Genomic DNA, 20248 nt, shown 5'->3' on the forward strand with positions numbered 1-20248 from the left:
CCCAAGTAGCCGGGATTACAGGTGCCCGCCACCATACACGGCTAATTTTTTTGTATTTTAGGTAGAGACAGGGTTTCACCGTGTTAGCCAGGATGGTCTCAAACTCCTGACCTCGTGCTCTGCCCACCTCGGCCTCCCAAAGTGCTGGGATTACAGGCGTGAGCCACCGTGCCCAGCCAACAACTTGCTGATTCTTATGAAGGGTTAGGGATACACATCTTCAGCAATGCACATGAGAAATAAACTCTGAAAAAGACAATTTATTGGGGTTAGGAAGGACCGTATTTTGGGAAGTGCTTTAGAGAAACAGACAATAATTCTAGGATTATAGCTGAGAAGGATTGGAAGACTTCAGGAGATGCTTCAGCTTCTAGATTTTGAATGTCGAATAAATCATTGAAGTATGATACCTACATTATCCTTTTCTTTGCAAAAAATTGAATAGTAGCACATTTCTTTATCCAGAATAGCAGACATTCATTTTTTCAATTAGCTGTTTCTCATCCAAGGCATTAGGAAGATCTCTCTCTTGCTTCCAAGTACTAGCACTGGAATTCCTTGTAACTGTGGTTTATCTAGATTATATAGCTCATTTCTCAAGGCCTCTATCTTTTCACGATCTGCACCATCTGTTATGTAAACAATAGCGTTGACTCCTAAGCAATATAGTTCCTACATGCTCCAAAATTGGGGTTGTCCTCCTATGTCCCAGATCTTTTTTTTTCTGTTGAGATGGAGTCTCGCTCTGTCGTCCAGGCTGGAGGTGCAGTGGGGTAATCTCAGCTCACTGCAACCTCCGCCTCCCGGGTTCAAGCGATTCTCTGCCTCAGCCTCCCGAGTAGCTGGGACTACAGGCATGCGCCACCACGCCCGGCTAATTTTTGTATTTTTAGTAGAGACGGGGTTTCACCATCCTGGCCAGGCTGGTCTTGAACTCCTGACCTCGTGAGCCACCCACCTCGGCCTCCCAAAGTGCTGGGATTACAGGCGTGAGCCACCGTGCCCAGCCATATCCCAGATCTTTACTGTGATGTTACCTTTAGTTACTTTCCTCGTGTCGAAGCTCACTGTGGGTATCATGTTTTCACTAAATTGACCTGATGCAGTGATATTCACAAAGCTGGTCTTGGCCTAAGTCCTGTAGCCCCACAAGCGTCAGTTCTAGCTCCTGCTTCCAAAAGAGCAAATGGAACTAGTACAGCAGGCAGGAGATGCGCGCCAGCGTGACGACCGCTGGGAGAGAGGATGGATGGGAGGGTCGGCAAACAGAGGCAAGGATGACTTCCACACGAGCCAGCCTTGGTCTGGACCACCCAACAGCTCCTCAGGATCCCGATGCAACACAGGTGGATGCAGGCAGGTGGCAGCAGCCCTGATAGTTTCTATTTCATTTTTTAAATGCTGGTCATGACACTAAACTGATTTTACAATCTACCAATGAGTGGGAACCTTCGGTTCGAAATACACTGACCTAGTGAACTCCTTTCATCATTTTCCCTCCCTGTTATTAATCTTATCTCTTTGCAAGGGAAAATAAACTCCTTGAACTGTTTTTACATCCAGCTCATTATGAACTTCTCTGTGGTCTGTGATCTTAGGTCAGCCTTTGGTACTATCTAGTTCCCTTCTATAAACCAAACATGTATTGAGCCCGGTCTCTGGCATGTACAACCCAGTGTTGGGCACCAGCAAACATGCAGGTAGGTTAGTATCCGGTTCTTAAAGAAATGACATCATGAGGCTTCAGCCTAGACAAGTACTTGGCCAAAGGGTGACCCAGCTGCGAAGTACACTAAGCCCCTTGGAGGCCATGAGATGGTCAGTGAAGGCTGCACAGAGGACAGATCTGAGCAGGGAAAGAGAGCAAGCAGGGAAAGATGCCAGGAGATGTTTGCAACTTATCTCAGCAGAAGTCGGGAGCCACTGATGGTTTTTGAGCCAGAAAGTTATGAAACCAGATGAAGGTTTCGGGAAAGTTGGTTCAGCAAGTCCATTCAGCATTCACTCAACACACCCATATTAAGCACCTTCTATGTTTTGGGCACTGTTTAGGCATTGTAGGTGCATCAGTTAACAAAACAGACAATACCTCCGCCTCATGGCATTTATATTCCAGCTGCAGGGTTGGGGGTTGAGGAAGTCAAGCTTATATTACTTATAAGCCACATAGTGTGTGGAAGATGAGAATGCGAAAGAGATAGGTAAAGGAGATTGGGAGTGCCATGCATGGGGAGGCATCATGTAGGGTGCCTGGAGTCTGGGAGACCAGTCAGGATGACAGGGTGTGGGGATGAGACCTGAGCTCCAGCAGTGGTGGCGGGAAGGACAGAAGGGCAGAAAGGCAGGGTTCAGCCTCATGCTCCTCTGTTCTTGTCTCCTTTCAGAAACACAATGCACAACATCCGTGGCAACAAGCAGGCCCAGGGAACAGGCCATGAACCTCCAGGGGAAGATTCTCCACAGAGTGGGGAGCCTCAGAGGGAGGAGCAGCCCTCGGCCTCTGACGCCAGCACCCCAGGTGAGCCTCTGTCCAGGGCTGAGCTGCCTTCAGGGACCAGCTCCTCACGGCTGGCACAAGTGCCTTCTTTCCTTCCAGCGAACCAGCATTTGTGCTTTTGTGTGTGTCTTAGTTGGCTTGGGCTACTTACTGAAACACCATAGACTGCGTGGCTTAAATAACAGATACTTATTTCTCACAGTTGTGTAGAAGCTGGGAGGTCCAAGATCAAGGTGCCGGCAGATTCAATGTCTGGTGAGGGCTCCCTTCCTGGCTTGCAGATAGATGGCCACCTTCTCACTATGTGTTCACGTGGCCGCAAGAGCTCTGGTCTCTGCTGCTTCTTCTAAGGGTACTGATCTTATCAGGGGCTCCACCCTCATGACATTAAATCTGATCACCTCCCAAGGGCCCCACCTGTTAATACCACCACGCTACTAAAAATACAAAAGTTAGCTGGGCATGGTGGCCTGTGCCTACAATTCCAGCTACTCAGGAGGCTGAGGCAGGAGAACCACTTGAACCTGGGAGGCAGAGGTTGTAGTGAGTCGAGATTGCACCACGGCACTCCAGCCTGGGTGACAGAGTGAGACTCCGTCTCAAACAAAACCAAAAACAAATGTACACATGTGATAAAATGGCATAGACCTATACACACATATTGTACCAACACCAGTTTCCTAGAGTTGATAGTGTACTATAGCTATGTAAGATGTCACCATCAGGGGAAGCTTGGTGAAGAGTACTTGGGACATGTCTGCACTATCTTTGCAACTTCCTGTGAGTCTATAATTTTTTCAGAGTAAAAAATTAAGAAGAGGCTGGGCATGGTGGCTCACGCTTGTAATCCCAGCACTTTGGGAGGCCAAGGCTGGAGGATTGCTTGAGCCCAGAAGTTCAAGACAAGCCTGGGCAACATAGGGAGACCCTGTCTTTACAAAAAAATAAAAAAATTAGCTGATCATGGTGCAAGCCTGTAGTCCCAGCTACTTGGGGTGCTCAGCTGGGAGGATCACTTGAGCCAGGGAGGTCGAGGCTGCAGTGAGCCGTGATCATGCATGGGTGACAGAGTGAGACACTGTCAAAAAAAAAAAAAAAAAAAAAAAAACCAGAAAAAGAGGAAGAAGAAAAGAAAAAGCACCCTTTGGAGCAGTCAGTGCCTGGCAGAGCCCTAGAGAGCACAACAAGCAGTCCAAGAGAAGGCCAGTGCTATATCGGATGAGTCACCATCATCATAACACTAGCAGTTACTTCATGCCAGTGCGGCAGTAAGCATTTTTTTTGGCAACAACTTTATTAAGATATATTCGTGTACTATACAATTCACCCATTTAAAATGTGTAATTCAGTGGCTTTCTGTATATCCTCAGAATTATGCAGCCGTCACTATAATCAATTTTAGAACATTTTTATTACCCCAAAAAGAAACCTGCACCCTTAGTCATCAACCTTAATCCCCACTGCCCCATAACCCTAGGTGGCCACTCATCTTTCTTTCTCTATGGCTGTGCCTGTTCTCGACATCTGCTGTGAGTGGAATATACCAAGGAATATACCATGCTGTGACTGGCTTCTTTGACTTAGTAGAATCTTTTCAAGTTTCATCTGTGTGTACCAAGCACTTTACCTACCTTGACCTATTTAATTCTTACAGCAACTGGAACTGTATATATTGTATATATTGTTGTTATCCTCATTAGATTAATAAGGAAACTGAGGCATGGAAGGGTGGAGTGACTTGCTCACAGCCACAGAGTGAGTGACAGAACAAAATCTAATATATAAAGCAGGTAAATCCACCATAAGTTGAAAATATCATAAGTTGAAAATGCATTTAATATACTTAACCTATTGAACAGTATAGTTTTGCCCAGTCTATCTTAACCATGCTTGGAACACATACATTTGGGCAAAATCATCTAACACAAAACCTATTTTCTAATAAAGTGTTGAATATCTCAACACTGTGTTAAACTGTGTTAAACGGTGTTTACACTGTGTTAAACAGTGGTTGTAATCAGATTTTTAAATGGAGGAAAAGATTATTTTTATGTCAATAAATCTTTTCTAATATGTACAAATGAGTTTCTTGAACACTAATAAAAAACACCTACATTCTTTTTGAGACTCTAAATGAGCTACAAATTAAAAAAAAAAAAAAAAAAAAAAAAAGCAGAGTTGAGGCTGGAGTTGGAGTCTGGACTCCTCCTCTGCTCCTCTTACTCCACCTTCCTCTCCCAGTCAGCCCTTGAGGCACTCCTATGAAATCCAGGGCACTGATTGAACACCACTGTCTTAGGCCTTATTTTCTCTAATTATAAACTGGGCACTGTGAGGCCTGCCCTGCCTCTCCTCAGAGTTGGTGCACAGTCATGTATCAGAGGGCAGCAGTGCTACAAGGAGCTTCCCTGCTCCCCTATACCCCATTACAGGAAGGAGAAAGAGGTAGTACATATTTCTGAGCTCTGCAGGCTGCCTTGTACCCAGTGTAACCTGATTTCTCTTCGATCTGGAACAAGACTGTTCTGGTTTTGCACTCAGCAAGGCACTGTTGTTTTGTTCGTTTGTTTTGAGTCAGAGTCTCGCTCTGTTGCCCAGGCTAAAGCGCACTGGCATGATCTCGGCTCACTACAACCTCTGCCTCCCGGGTTCAAGTGATTTCTGGCTAATTTTTGTATTTTTAGTAGAAACGGGGTTTCACCATGTTGGCCAGGGTGGTCTCGAACTCCTGACTTCAAGTGATCTACCCGCCTCAGCCTCCCAAAGTCCTAGGATTACAGGCGTGAGCCACCACGCCCGGCCGAGCAAGATACTGTTTTTGCACTCAGTGTCTGGTTCCTGTCACCTACTGGAGTAACTCTTTATTTGTTCAAGACTGTTTGGCCAGCCCTTGGCCTGGTCTCATGCTAAGTCATTTGGCCTATCCCCAAAGCCCTGCGTGTCCGCTATCCTGGGATGCCATACCACATTCTTATTTTCAACACCTTTAACACTTTAGTCCCAAGAAATAGGTAATAGTTTACTAAAATGCATACTCCTACAAATGAGTAATTTGGTTAGGAGATTTAGATAAGATCAATTTACGATCCTACAAAATATCTGAGAGTAGGCAGTAAATGTGGCCGTAAGCTCAGCAGCCAAGGCAAAGAGGGAAATGCAAGCAGCTAGATTATTTCCAGTGTCCATAAGACTAAAAACATATTTTCTTATAAGAAGCAAAGCTTTTCTTGGAAGTTCCTAGGGCTGAAGGGAATTTCTTCTGCTGGGGACTCATAACAGGCATGATGTATATATCCCATGTGAACAAGCTTCTCAAGGGCCCTTGGCTACATAGTCACGCCCTTAAATGTCCCTTGATGCAGGCTGATGGCAGAGACCAGAAGCACAGCTGGGTCAGGGCAGGACAAGGCAACCCAAGGGAATGATTCTCTGATGTTTGGTTTGATTTAAGAATAAAATTTTAATGACTTAAAAACAGTGGGTGGCAAACATTTTTTGTAAAGAGCAAGATAGTAACGATTCGAGGCTTTGTGGGCCATAGGGTTTCTGTTTTAAGCACTCAGTTCTGCCTTTGAGGAGTAAAAGCAGCAATAGACAGCACATAAACAAATGGGCATGGCCGTGTTCTAATAAAGCTTTATTTGTAAAAGCAGGCTGTGGGCTGGATTTGGCCTGTGAACCATAGGTTGTAACCCAGGAGATAAAAGGACTATGCATCCTTGAGACAATCAACCATGGGGGGGAAATATATCTCTTAACTTAGCTTGGAATAAGAAGAATCAAGTTAAATGCTTGAGCTGCTCTCTGGAGCAAGAATGCAGAGTACAGACATTCATTTTGTGTTCCTATCATCAGACAGATCTGTGTGCTTTGAAAATCTCCTAGTACATAGAGGTGGGATCCTGAAATAAGGAACAGAACATCCTGCCAGGGCTTGTGCCTGAGGAGAAAGCCACTTGGCAAACACCAGCAGGGTGGCATGAGATAGACCAATGCAGGCTGGGTGGGATCTGAAGGAAGGAGACAGGCACAGTTTAGCAGATGGGCCAGCACAGTGCAATAACGTTTCTGTAGGCCAGTGGTTCTCACAGTCTAACCCCTGGACAAGCTGTGTCAGCATCACCTAGGAACTTTTCAGAAGTGCATATTCTCAAGCCCTGCCCCAGACCTATTAAATCCAGAGCTCCGAAATTAGGGCCCAACCATCCGCATTTTAACAAGCCCTCCAGGTGCTTCTAAAGCAAGCTCAGGTTTGAGAACTGCTGATGTCATCAGTCATAACTTCTGCGTTTCTCCTCTTGAGCAGGGAGAGAGCCAGAGGATTCTCCAAAGCCTGCACCCAAGCCTTCTCTGACCATCAGTTTCGCTCAGAAAGCCAAGCGCCAGAACAACACCTTCCCATTCTTTTCTGAAGGAATCACACGGAACCGAACTGCCCAGGAGAAAGTGGCAGCCTTGGAGCAACAGGTTCTGATGCTCACCAAGGAGTTAAAGTCTCAGAAGGTGAGGTCTGGTCCCAGGGAGGCCCCAGGTTCCAGTGGACCCCTCCAGTTCCTGGAGCCTTTCGGACAAGCTAGATGGACGCATTAGCCCTGCTGGGCACCAGCTACTCTCTGGTCTTTAAAGGCCAAACTGCAGAAGGTTGAAATATGCTGTTGATTACTCAAGAACCTGATGTCACTCAAAGTAAGTCACAAAAGGGCACCAAGGGCAGGTATCTCTGGAGATCTACTCTAATAACTGTCTCTTGGACCCCTCCTGGAGGGCCATGCATGGTCTCACCCCCTACCCAGAAAATGACATTATTTAGAGGCAGGTGTTCTGGATGCAGGGTCATGGGAGGGGCTGTCGATAGAACTGGGGGGAACTTTGACCTGGCAGCTGATATCTGGGCACAGATATCTGAATGACCATCACAAGACTGTCACAGGAGAAAGCAAACAAGCAGCATGTGTGTGGCCCAGGGCTAAGCCAGGACCAACACAGAAACAGTGAAAGGAATATTTGGGCTTAATATGGTAAGAAGTTAATTACGAGAGTTACAAGAGCTATATAATAATTGTAGAAAACAGATCTCATACACACAGACATTAAAACTACTCCAAAATCCTACATCCCAGAGAGTAAATGGTATTAAAAGCCAGGGGCTACCTTATGAAGTAGTGAGGGTCCCAGGGCAAAGATGCGAGAGGGCTGCAGCTCCGGGCGGGAGCCCCTCTTTAGAGTGATAACAGCGACTAAGTTAGGCAGTTGTTACATAAATCCCAACGGTGGAGCCTGGTAGGACCTGTGGTGGCAGTGGCGGGCTCCAGTGAGGGCCCAGACTCCTCTTCCTCTAGAGGAAGGCCTAAGCTTTTGTGTTTGAACTTTGGCTGCCCGGAGGCCCTTTCTGCTTTGTTTTCCAGCCCTGACTCCAGAGGACTTAGGCTGGGGAGATGGGGCTTATGCCCTATTACCTTCTGAATATTTCTTATAACTTGTACATTTCTTCTTTTCTTTTCTGCCCTATTTTGGTGGGAAGAAATCTAGAAAAAATGCTCTCCCTATACCTAGTTTGGCCCCTCGTCTGCCTTTTCTGCCCCTAAGCAGTGACCACTGTCAGCAGATCTCAGGGGAACCGGCAGAGGCTTCATTCCTGGCATGTCAGAAGTTACTTTTTTTTTTTTTTTGAGACAGAGTCTCATTCTGTCACCCAGGCTGGAGTGCAGTGGTGCAGTCTTGGCTCACTGCAACCTCTGCCTCCCGGGTTCAAGCGATTCTCCTGCCTCAGCCTCCCAAGTAGCTGGGATTGCAGGCACCTGCCACCATGCCCAGCTAATTTTTTTTTGTTTTTTGGGTTTTTGTTTTTAGTATTTTTATTAGAGACTAGGTTTCACCATGTTGGCAAGGCTGGTTTCGAACTCCTGACCTCAAGTGATCTGCCCACCTCAGCCTCCCAAAGTGCTGGGATTACAGGCGTGAGCCACCGTGCCTGGCCAGGAGTTACATTTAGTGAAGCAACTGGTGATTAGACATTAGAGTTCTCAAAGGAGGGGGCTCATTTATTCATACGTTCTTAACTCATGTGTTTATTCACCAAATTTTTATTAAGGGCCTGTTATGTGCATGCAGTGTTCCAGGTGCCGGGAAAGAACAATGAGCAAAAGACACAGGCTCTGCCCTTACAGGGCTTGCATTTCATGGCAGAGACAGACATTAAACAAAGCAACACCCAAATGTGTGGTTATAACACATGAGGTCCCCTCTGCTGCTGCTTAGCAGCCCAGCTGTCTTTTCCTCCTGTCATCATGGTGCTCCAGTTCTGAGGCTGCTGGACGCTCCTGAGAGCTGAGAGGGCATGAAACAGAGCCATAGCAGCTACTTGATCCCTGGACTAGTAGAGCTTAAATCCCAAACCCAAACCTGGAAAGAAAAAGAAATCCTGAATATACGGGCAGCCTCTCTTGACACAGCCTTTCTTTCTAAGACATTACAAATTGTCAGATGAAGGAGAAAGGCCCCAGGAAACCTAGATTTCATGAAAGTTTGCCCCTGATTGCTCCTGCATCTCTGGAGGACTCGTCATTCTTCAATAAATAAAGGCAAGATTCTTGGAGATTAATAAGGGTTGCCCAGGCTATTGACAACTCCCATATATTCAGAGGGAAATTGTCAGGAGGAAGTTGTTGATGCATTAAAGAATCTGGATTTTTTTTCTACCAGGTAACCTTCCACCAAACCTCAACTTTGTGTCCTGGGATAGAGGGTCAAAAGGAGAATAAGTTGTGATTTATTTAGTTTATCTATTTATTGTGCAATATGAGTGGATTTGCTTACTCTCCAACCCATTCCACAAATGCACTTCAGTCTTCAGGGTGATTCAAAGAACCAGCCTTCAAATAAGACAGCACAGGCTCAAATTCTGGCCCTAAGCAAGTTTCTTAACCTCTCTAAGCCTCAGTTTCCTCTTCTGTAAATGGAGTTGCAGCCATGTTTACTGGAGAGACCTGTGCCCAGATTCATAAAGCCCAGTACCTGGCACCCAGCAGCTGCCCAACAGATGCAGGCTCTGGTTGTTCTGGCGATTACTGCAGCCCTCCTTACCCTCCATGTCAATCTCTTCCTGCCCTACAAGCAGTGAGGTGCCCTGCTGAGGGGCTCAGAGACGAGGCGGGAAGTGAGAGCCCATCAGTGCCTTCAGGAAATGTGCCGTGGGGCCATAGCAGTGATCAGGGAGCTTAGGTCTTTATTCCACATTAGGAAGGGAGGAATGGCAGCCCCGTAACTCTAGGGTTTCACCTGTAGCCCAGATACTGAAACCAAAGAGGTGAGACAGAAAAAGCCAGCACAACTTCTGGGTGCCCAGTGGTGCCCCCAGGCACTCAGAATGCCGCTGGGAGAGCTGCTGTCCATCTGAGACCCTCATTAGAGTCCCATTCATCAGCTGGGAAGATGGGCACCTGGAATCCTAGAAGCTACCCCTGCGAGGTACCTTCCTGTGTTTCTTTAGTGGGAAGGCACCTCCTGTCTACCTCAAACTTCAGGAGGACGTGGGAGTTTGGGGTCTTATCCTGGCTGATCTGGCCATTGCCAATGGCTTTCGTGACTCTTTAGGAATTTCTGTCTCAAACACTGCGAGATGCTCTTGAGAGCACATTGCAGACAAATCCCTGCCCTTGGGCACCTCACCGTCTAGTGGGGAAGAGAAGATGTGAGCATGGGAACTGCTGGTATGAAGCACGGCCCCAGGACTGTGCTGAGCCTTCCCATGTGTTATCTCTGTCCTTACAATAGTTTTCATCCCCTTACTCTGAAAGGGAAACTGAGGTTCTCAGAGTGTCTGCATGCTCAGGGTCTCCCAGGGGCTGAGCCAGCGTTTGAGGAGCTCAGAGGAGTTGGGTGACTTGCCCATGCTCAGGCAGCTGGAAAAGCCAGGATTGGGGCCCTAACCTCCTTCTCCAAGTCTAGAGGCTGGGCTGCCTCCTCTCTTCCATAGTCTCATGGTGAGGCCCACTATGAGACACAAGCACCAAAACTGCCCTTGAGAAAAAATGAATGCACTCCCTGTGTACCCCCTTGTGTCATATTAAACCACGGGTTGACTTCAATACCCATTAAGCCATTATCTGTCCCCACACCTGCAGCACTGGCCCCACAAGAGGTTTGGGCTCTAGGAGATAGCACCAGATGGCTGATTGACCCTTGGAGTTGACAGAACTCCACCCAGCCTGAAGGCCGTCTGCTCTGGCAGATGGAAGGCTGTTGTCTGTGGTGATGTTGGCGATCTGTTGGCGGCTGGGAATGATGAACCCCTCTGGCACCCTGCCTGCGGCCCTCTGGGGCCACCTTAGTTCAATCAGGATTACTGGGTAAAGGAACGTAATTTTTTAGGAAACTCAGTGGGGCAACGTATAGCCTCTTACTTTCCTAGAACTCCAGCCAAAAACTTCAGAGGACATGAAAGAGGGCTGGGAGGTACCTTGGCCATGTCAGCTTGGAGAGGGACACTTGGCACTTTCTCTTTCATGCTAGAGGCAGTTCTGAGCAGAAGAGGAAGCTTTAGCCCCATTCATGAGAAAGCTAAGTTTCAATGAAGAGGCCACCTGAGCTACCCTCCTTAGAGTCACCTCGTTAGATACACTCCCCACGGATCCAGAATGGGAACCGAGGCCTGTGCAACTCCAAAGCCCATGCCCCTTCATCTGACCCCTGTAGGGCCCACCACTGATGAAAGTAGCAATGCTCTAAAAAGATAAAGGATTATTTTTTAAAGATGATTTATTGGCTTTTAAAAATTTAAATAAAGTGACAACTTATGACCAGGTATCAAAATCTGAGATGAACCAAACAACTCGATTGAGAAATATTAAAAATACCACTTGGGCCGGGCATGGTGGCTCACACCTATAACCCCAGCACTTTGGGAGGCCAAGGTGGGAGAATCTCTTGAGCCCAAGAGTTCAAGACCACCCCGAACAACATAGGGAGACCCTGTCTCTACAGAAAATAAAATAATTAGCTGGGCAATGTGGTGCATGCCTGTAGTCCCAGCTATAAGGGAGACTGAGGCAAGAGAATCTCGTGAGCCCAGGAGGTTGAGGCTGCGGTGGGCCGTCATTGTGCCACTGCACTCCAGCCTGGGCAACAGAGTGAGACCCTGTCTCAAAAAAAAAAAAAGAAAAAAAAACTTCAAAAAGCTTAATTTCATCAACCCCTCTATTTTTCTTTTCTTTTCTTTTTTTTTTTTTTTTGAGATGGAGTCTTGCTCTGTCGCCCAGGCTAGAGTACAGTGGTGCGATCTCAGCTCACTGCCAGCTCCGCCTCCCGGGTTCACACCATTCTGCCTCAGCCTCCTGAGTAGCTGGGACTACAGGCGCCCGCCACCACGCCTGGCTAATTTTTTGTATTTTTAGTAGAGATGGGGTTTCACCGTGTTAGCCAGGATGGTCTCGATCTCCTGACCTCGTGATCCGACCGCCTTGGCCTCCCAAAGTGCTGGGATTACAGGCGTGAGCCACCACGCCCGGCCCAACCTATTTTTAAGAATTGGTCCTAAGACATTGCTTATAATCCAGACTTTAGGTTTCTTGAATTCATGACATTCTCACTCCTCATCTTACAAGTCCTACTGAGGCTCCCTCCCTCTGCCCTGGTTCTGTTCTTTTAAGCCTATTTTATTCTGGTACAAGAATTCTGGGGGTGGGAGGAGAGCCTCCTGGGCTGGTGTCTGTCTTAGATTCTGGGAGCCAAATGCGGGAAGGAGACAGCTAGATGTAATGAAATAAGCTTCAGAGTCAACTCCCCAAATTGAGGGAAAGACACCCACTGGTCCTGCTCCTAGGGCAAGTCTGAACAATGATGTCTGTTGGTTATTTCCCTGGGCAGTCATCCAAGGTAATCTCCAAATCTCAGCTGAAGCAGAAAATGGCCTAGGCCCCAGTTTTCCTGGAACCACAGGAATGTTAATCTCTCTCCACTGAGCCCTGAGAAGCTGAATTCTTCATTCTGGACGTTCCAAACATTCCCTTTTGGTTTGCAATCACTGTGCTGTCCTCACCCCACCTTCCTGCCACACCCCAGGGCTCCCACAGCTCCATGGTAGCTCTTTCCTTCCTCCAGGTCTTTACTGGGGCTGTGGCTTGGCCACATCTGGAGGGCCATCCCCACCCTCATCTCCCACCTGCTGCTCGACCATCTCTGGCCCTTCTCATTCTTCACAGTTCCTTTTAAATGCTCTGGACTGGTATTCCCCACAACCTCCACCCCAGACAGAAGTCATTGCCTTTCCCACAAACACCCTTGTTCCCCTGACTTGCAGTAGATCATTCCACTGCGGTGGGTCATGTTCATTCCCACCAGCCTTTGCAGTCCTTGGAGGTGGGAACTCTCACCAGTCCCTCTCTGGGCCACGGCACCTGGCTCAGGGCCTGGCCTGGCACCGAGTGGTGCTTGGTAAAGCTTGGATGGATGGATGGGCATGTGGAAGGAAAAGAGAGAACCAGAGAAAGGATGGTCACTAGTCCTAAGGTTTCAGAAGATGCAGGCTAATGTGGTCTTGTCATTAGCTTCTCCAAAAAAGTCATGGTTTTTGGCAGTTTTCCTCCAATATAGAATTGTTCTTAGCAAATAAGGCTATCCAGCCAATCCACTCATTTTAATACTTTGGTGTGGTATAGTTGACATGTCTCTAGGAAACCATGTTTTTCCAAATGAGAAGCACAGAGCAGGGCAGTGTTGCCTGAAAGTCATACCTACCTGGTATTAGTTCCACGTGGGCCTGGCTGCTGATGTCCTGATCCTGGCCCAGAACAAATTCACATCCCTGCTTTGGGACAGATAGGCCTGAGTCCAGGCGTGGCCCTCCCTGGGGAAATTACAGGCTTAAAGGCACAGGGAGCTGAGCAGACCTTGAGTTCCTGTGTGAATTAGTTGCCCCTGCTGAGGAATAAATCAAGCTCTGTTGTTTCTGAACTTTCTAGAGTTCCTTCCACCAGCTTTGCAGGCATCGGCTGGTGGGCTGAAGGTAACTAGGCACAAATGGGTTGAATGAGGTCCTCTGTGTGTGGCTTTACATGGGGATTGCCAGTGTATTTCCTCTTTAACCCTGACTCAACTTGATTGGTAGTGACTGGCTGCTATATTGAGAATGATTCTGAGGCCTCAACTAGGGTAGGCTGTGCAGGAAGAAGTATGGGAGATTAATTAGTGATGTCTGCCACAGGGATGAGAGGGAAGAGTAATGCCACATAGCTGCCACCCCTGGTTTTCTTAGTTACTGAGCACAGGCTTTGGAATCTAGCCAATTGAGATTGAATTCCATTCTACTCTCTGCTGGGCCTCAGTTTGTTCATCCCTGAAATGGATGTGTATATGTCAGGGTATGGGTTCAGCTGCTGTAACAAAAACATCTCCACTGGGTGTGGTGACTCATACCTGTAATCCCAGCACTTCAGAAGGCCAAGGTGGGCAGATCATTTGAGTCCAGGAGTTTGAGACCAGCCCAGCAACATGGCGAAACCCCGTCTCTACAAAAAAATACAAATATTAGCTTGGTATGTTGGCATGTTCCTGTGGTCCCAGCTACTTGAGAGGCTAAGGTGGGAGGATCAGCTGAGCCCAGGAGATTGAGGCTACAGTGAGCCATGTCTGTGCCACTACACTCCAGGCTGGGTAACAGAGGGAGACGCTATCTCAAAAAAAAAAAGTTTCAAAGCACTGTGGCCCAAAACGAGTGAGAGGTTTCTCACTCACATTAAAGAACCCAGAGGTAGGTGAGCAACTCTGAGCTGGGGGGCAGCCCTTTCCCAACATGTACCTTCTGCTGTGGGTCTGAGGCGGCCACTCTGGTTCCTGCCACTTCCCAGCCAGAAGCAAAGAGAACTGGACCAGAGGAGCGTGTATCTAGTGGTTTTAAAGGTAGGACCCAGAAGCTGCCCATCTCACTTTTCATTTCCCATTTAGGCAGAATAGTTACTTGGCTACACCTCACCATGGCTTGGCTGGGAGATGCAGTTTTAAGCTGGGGAACCATGTGCCCAGCTAACAGTCACTTGAACAGAGAAGGAGAAAGTGAGTGTCAGGATGAGATGCCGCAGGGATGCTGCTGGGCACCTCTCACGGTTGTTAGGAGAACTACTGATAACATATACCCCACTCTGGCGCCCAGCAGGCCCTCCCTGAGCTCACAAGATGCTTCCCTCTCCCTGCCCAGGAGCTAGTGAAGATCCTGCACAAGGCACTGGAGGCCGCCCAGCAGGAGAAGCGGGCGTCCAGCGCATACCTGGCGGCGGCTGAGGACAAGGACCGGCTGGAGCTGGTGCGGCACAAAGTGCGGCAGATCGCGGAGCTGGGCCGGCGGGTGGAGGCCCTGGAGCAGGAGCGGGAGAGCCTGGCGCACACAGCGAGCCTGCGGGAGCAGCAGGTGCAGGAGCTACAGCAGCACGTGCAGCTGCTTATGGACAAGAACCACGCCAAGCAGCAGGTCATCTGCAAGCTCTCTGAGAAGGTCACCCAGGACTTCACGCACCCCCCTGACCAGTCTCCTTTGCGCCCCGACGCTGCCAACAGGGACTTCCTGAGCCAGCAGGGGAAGATAGAGCACCTGAAGGTAGGGGCCTCCCCTCCAGGGCCTGCCAGTCCTGCCGGTCCTCTGTCCCAGCCCTCAGGGAAGGTGCGCTCTCCACCCCTAAGGGTTTGCTAGGTGGAGTGGGGATACCCCTTCATCCTAGAATATTCACATTAGAAATACATGTTGATGGGAATATTGCTCTATGCTTCTTCACTTTCTTTACCACAAGGCCCACTGCAGTTTGCCTGGGCCTTGATTGACCCATTAACCAGTAGCCCTGGTATCCTGGGCTACTGAAAAGTGAAGGTGCCTCTAGATTATCAAATGAGAGATGAAAGCCCGACTAGCTAAGTGTGGGGCCTGGCCTGGTCAACCTCCCTTAGTGCCATCCCAGTGCACCCGAGAGCCCTAAGGGGCCAGCACGACCCTCCCCCCACAGTCCTGCGCCTGCACACTGTACGGATGACTGGCAGCTGCCAATAGTCACCGCTCCCATCTATAGAATTTATAGGGTGTTTCCTGTGTGCCAGGCACTGCCCTCGGTGGGTGCATCGCCACATTTAGTCCTCGCGCCAGCCCTGTGAGGTGAGGCAGCCGCTGGTGTGCTCCCCCTTTACAGATGTGGAATGCTGAGGCTGAGAAAGGTTAAGGAGCCTGCCCAGGGTCATGTGCTGAAGAAGTGGAGGAGCTGGAGCTGGGCTGGAGCTCATGTCTGCAGTCTGGTCTGTCTGCTCAGCTGCCGCTTCTAGCTGCTGCCACCATCCCTGCTCCCCCTTTCCTCCCCTTCCTTCCCCTTCTCTGTCCCTATCTTTCCCTAGGCTTCCCCACCCCACAGGGACCAGTGATGTCACAGGAGGTAGGAACTTTATGTGAAGTGTGTTGCCTGCCGTGACCTGCAGCCTCCTCTCTAAAGGGTTGTGACAGGAACTGTCCCACTGGGAGGCCTGTGGCTGTGGAGTGCACTCATAGCCTCCACTGTCCGTAAAGGGAGCCATACAACCAGAGTTCGTCCTGCCCCAAACCCTGCCACTCACAACCACATATGTACAGTCAGATGCCATATAACAGGCTGCATATGTGATGGTCCCATAAGATTACAATGAAGCAGAAAAATCCCTGTCACATAGTGACATCATAGCCGTCATAACATCATAGCACAACATGCTACCTTTTCTATGTTTACATGTGTTTAGATACACAAATGCCATTATGTGACAGCCACCTATGGTATTCAGTACAGTAACGGGTGCACAGGTCTGCAGCCTCGGAGCAATAGGCTACACCATCTAGCTGGGTGCGTAGTAGGCTAAATCACCTAGGTTTGTCTGCGTCCAGTCTACAATGTTTGCACAACAGTGAAATCACCTAATGACGCATTTCTCAGAGTGTATCCTCATCATTAAGCCACACGAGACTGTACATATAGACTTATAACCTTGAGAACTCTCATGCTACTCTATCAAAGAACTACTTGGTGAGGGCAGATGGAAAAAGAAAAAAAAAGAAATCAGGAAGCTTTTGAGAGAAAAGCTCTCAGTGGGCAGTGTTGAACAGTGGCCACCACCCAAGCTTTGAAGTCAGACTGACCTCTTTGACTCTTGGCTCTGCCTCTTTCTGGCTGTGTGACTTTAGGCATGTTAGCTCACCTCTGTGTCAAATAGCCCAACTAGTCCTCTTGACTAGGGCTGTTAGAAGGATAAAGGAAAAGGACGTGAAACCTGATTCCCTTCCCTTTCTTTCAGCAAAGACTGAAAACCCACATAACCAGTTCCCGAATCTTTTCCCTTATTTAGTCTGAAATCAGAGATTCTTTTGGGTTAAAAGAAAAACATAACCTTTCCAATGCAAATGCAGCCAGATGATTAGAAAGCTCTCAGCCCTCCACACAGCAGGGAAAACTGCTTCCATCTGATTGCTTTTCTACCCTGCCTGCCCCCAGCCAGGCGGCTTCCTCTTCTCTCCACCCATACTGCCGGAATCCACTGTGCAAGCCCCGGTAGAGCAGCCCAGGGGTCAGAAAGATTTGTGGTGGCGCACGCCTGTGTTCCCGTCTACTCTGGAGGCCGAGGTGGGAGGATCGCTTGAGCCCACGAGGTGGAGGTTGCAGTGAGCTGAGATTGTGCCACTGCACTCCAACCTGGGTGAAGGAGTGAAACACGATCTCAAAGGAAAAAAAAAGAATGCTAGATCAGCCAGGTGGCTCCAGACAGCCTGAGAGTTGATTGTAATCATGGACTCACTAGGAGACTGAGTGTGCCCCTGAATTTACATATTCAGGAATTTTATTTTTTTTTATTTTTATTTTTTGAGACGGAGTCTTGCTCTGTCACCCAGCCTGGAGTGCAGTGGCACGGTCTCGGCTCACTGCAAGCTCCACCTCCCAGGTTCACGCCATTCTCCTGCCTCAGCCTCCTGAGTAGCTGGGACTACAGGTGCCCGCCACCATGCCCGGCTAATTTTTTTGTATTTTTAGTAGAGACGGGGTTTCACCATGTTAGCCAGGATGGTCTTGATCTCCTGACCGCGTGATCTGCCTGCCTCGGCCTCCCAAAGTGCTGGGATTACAGGTGTGAGCCACCGCACCTGGCCATGAATTTTCTTTATCAGTGAGCTCAGCTACATGGAGACTCTGGGTATGTGATTCACATTAACCAAGAATACGCTTGGATATGATCCTCAGAGGCCCAGTGTTTTGTGCTTTGTGCTTTAAAGGGTTGCATAAGGCCAGGCATGGGTGGCTCACACCTGTAATGCCAGCATTTGGGGAGGCTGTGGCAGGAGGATTACTTGAGGCCAGGAGTTAGAGACAAGCCGGGGAAACATAGCAAGATCTCATCTCTACAAAAAATAAAAAAATTAGCCAGGCACAGTAGCACGTGCCTGTAGTCCCAGCTACTTGGGAAGCTGAAGCTAGAGGATTGCTTAAGCCCAGGAGTTCATGACCAGCCTAGGCAACATAGCAAGACCCTGTCTCTAAAAAAAAATAAAATAAATTCACTAGGTATGATGGCACCCGCCATAGTCCTAGCTACTCAGGAGGCTGAGGTGGGAGATTACTTGAGCCGCCCAGGAGTTCGAGGCTGTGGTGAACTGTGATCACGCCACTGCACTCCAGCCTGGACAGCAGAGTAAGACACTGTCTCTATAAAAATAAAAATAAAAAAGAGAAAGAGTTGCATGTAGTTGGTGTTCCTTAGTTTTTAGCTTTTAGAATACCCATCAAATATCCATTGTCTTGAGTTTGAGGACAGAGAATGTTGAGGTTTCCTGCCTGCCCTGTGATTGAGGAACCCAACTTTAGGGAATGCCCCTTGTTATTCAGACTTTGGTTTTGAGAACAGGATCACTGACCTCTTGAATATCAGATCTGGAAAGACTCAGAAATCTAGTCTGCCCCACTCATTTTCTGGCAGGGACAGCTGAGCTGGGGCAAGGGAGAAGGACTGGCCCAGGGTCAGGCAGCAAGAGGCAGGGCTACAGCCGGAACCTGGCCTCCCATGCCCAGGCCACTGCCTTCCACACAGCACAGGGCCTAGTCCATGGGCATGGCCCAAAGAGAATTCCCAGGCTCCTGCTTCCCTGGTCCCCCTTCTCCAGGGTTTTCCTTCTTTCATTCCACTGGTGACTGTCCTGTGGCTTTTCTCTTTTCTGAGGTTTCTCTTTTTCCTCCCTACAGTTCTGAGCCAAGACGAGCACTCAAGGTAGGGCATCGAGCTGGAGGGGGAGGTACTGCCCGACGCCACCCACTGCCACTGCTGTTCCAGGCTGTGCTCACTCTGCCTCCCTGTCCGGCATGTCTGTGCCTTCCCTGGGGCTGGAAGCAGGGTATCTTATGTGGCAAAAGCCTTCTTTCCAAAGCCTTAGAAATAACAGTGTGTAGCCAAGCATGGTGGCTCGCAATCCAGTGCTTTGAGAGGCCACGGTCGGAGGATTGCATGAGGCCAGGAGTTTGAGACCAGCCTGGGCAACATAATGAGACCTTTTTAAAAAATTAAAAATTAATTAGCTGGGTGTAGTGGCACACACTTGTAGTCCCAACTACTCAGGGGCCTGAGACAGGAGGATCACTTGAGCCCAGGAGGTCAAGAGTGCAGTGAGCTATGATCATGCCATTGCATTCCAGCCTGGGTGACAAAGTGAGACCCTGTCTCTAAAAATATAAAAAGAAAGAAAAATAAATAAATATCCATGAGCACATCTAGGCCTGGGAGGAGGAAGGGGTGATATCAAGGAGGGAGACCCAGTGGTGTGGAGCAGTGGCCAGCGCCAGAGCTGGGTCTGCTTTCTCTACGCAGTGTCTGCTGAGCACCTGCCATGGGCTGAACACACCTGGGTTTGGATCCTGGCTCTCTTTCGTGACAAGGGGAACTTACTTTCTCTGTGTGTGTTTCCTCATCTGTTAAATGGGAATTAGGGCACTTTAATATTTATCCCACAGCCTTGTGGATGTGAGGGAGATGGGTCAGGTCATGGTAGGTCCTTTCCTCCCTTGTGAGGGGCTTGTTGTATTTTCCCGGGCATTGGATTCGGAACTCTGTGAGCCGACTGAGGGGGTGGGTGCAGGGTGGGGAATAGTAGCTCTCGAGCTGTCATGCAAACTCAGTGAGGGAGACGATGCTCACGCTCACGTTGCACTTGCCACATGCCAGGCACCGTTCTGAGCCTTTTGCACATATTAACTCACTGAATCCTCTCCCAGCCACATGAGGTAGTACTGTTATTATCCTCATTTTCCAGATGAGAGGATGAGGTTAAGTAACTTGTCCAGGGGCTCAGTGGTCAAGATAGAATTTCCACCCAGACAGCGTGCCCGCAGCATTCATGCCACTGACCACCAGGCGGTGCCGGTACATGGCCAATGCCAGCGTCTTTGATGTGTTGTTATACTGTCTGATGGGTAGGAGAGGTCACATAAGCCTGCATGCGTGTAGCCAGGAGACACCAAAGGACAACGCTTGGAGGGTAGGGACTAGAGTGTGGGCATCCAGGTGGATTCCAGCTGGTGGGGAGCTCAGATGGTGCCTGGCAGGAAGTTTGGTGATTAGGGCTTTAGAATGAGACAGTCCTGGCCGGGCACAGTGGCTCATGCCTGTAATCCTAACATTTTAGGAGGCCGAGGTGGAAGGATTGCTTGAGGCCAGGAGTTTGAAAACAGCCTGGGAAACATAGTGAGACCTCGCCTCTACAAAATCAAAAAATTAGCT

The 20248-nt window shown here is 48.8% G+C and overlaps 1 protein-coding gene across 6 annotated transcripts in view; it reads left to right on the forward strand.

Annotated features, from left to right (window-relative positions):
- Positions 1 to 20248, forward strand: part of TBC1D2 (TBC1 domain family member 2) — a 57199-nt gene that overhangs the window by 20220 nt on the left and 16731 nt on the right. For 5 of the 6 annotated variants that reach the window (XR_001720919.4, XR_010148893.1, XM_003951482.6 and 2 more), the window contains 3 exons: positions 2385 to 2518; positions 6804 to 7000; positions 14688 to 15083. Coding sequence is in view for 3 of the 6 variants with exons in the window: in XM_001158356.8 (XP_001158356.3) it covers positions 2385 to 2518; positions 6804 to 7000; positions 14688 to 15083 (727 nt within the window). In the remaining 3 variants the exon portion in view is untranslated. Of the gene's footprint in view, positions 1 to 2384; positions 2519 to 6803; positions 7001 to 14687; positions 15084 to 18720; positions 18746 to 20248 lie in introns of all 6 variants that reach the window. The other variant, XM_063788457.1, reaches the window with a different exon arrangement.

Source organism: Pan troglodytes, chromosome 11, assembly GCF_028858775.2.
Source record: "Pan troglodytes isolate AG18354 chromosome 11, NHGRI_mPanTro3-v2.0_pri, whole genome shotgun sequence".
In the NCBI taxonomy this organism is placed as follows: domain Eukaryota; kingdom Metazoa; phylum Chordata; class Mammalia; order Primates; family Hominidae; genus Pan; species Pan troglodytes.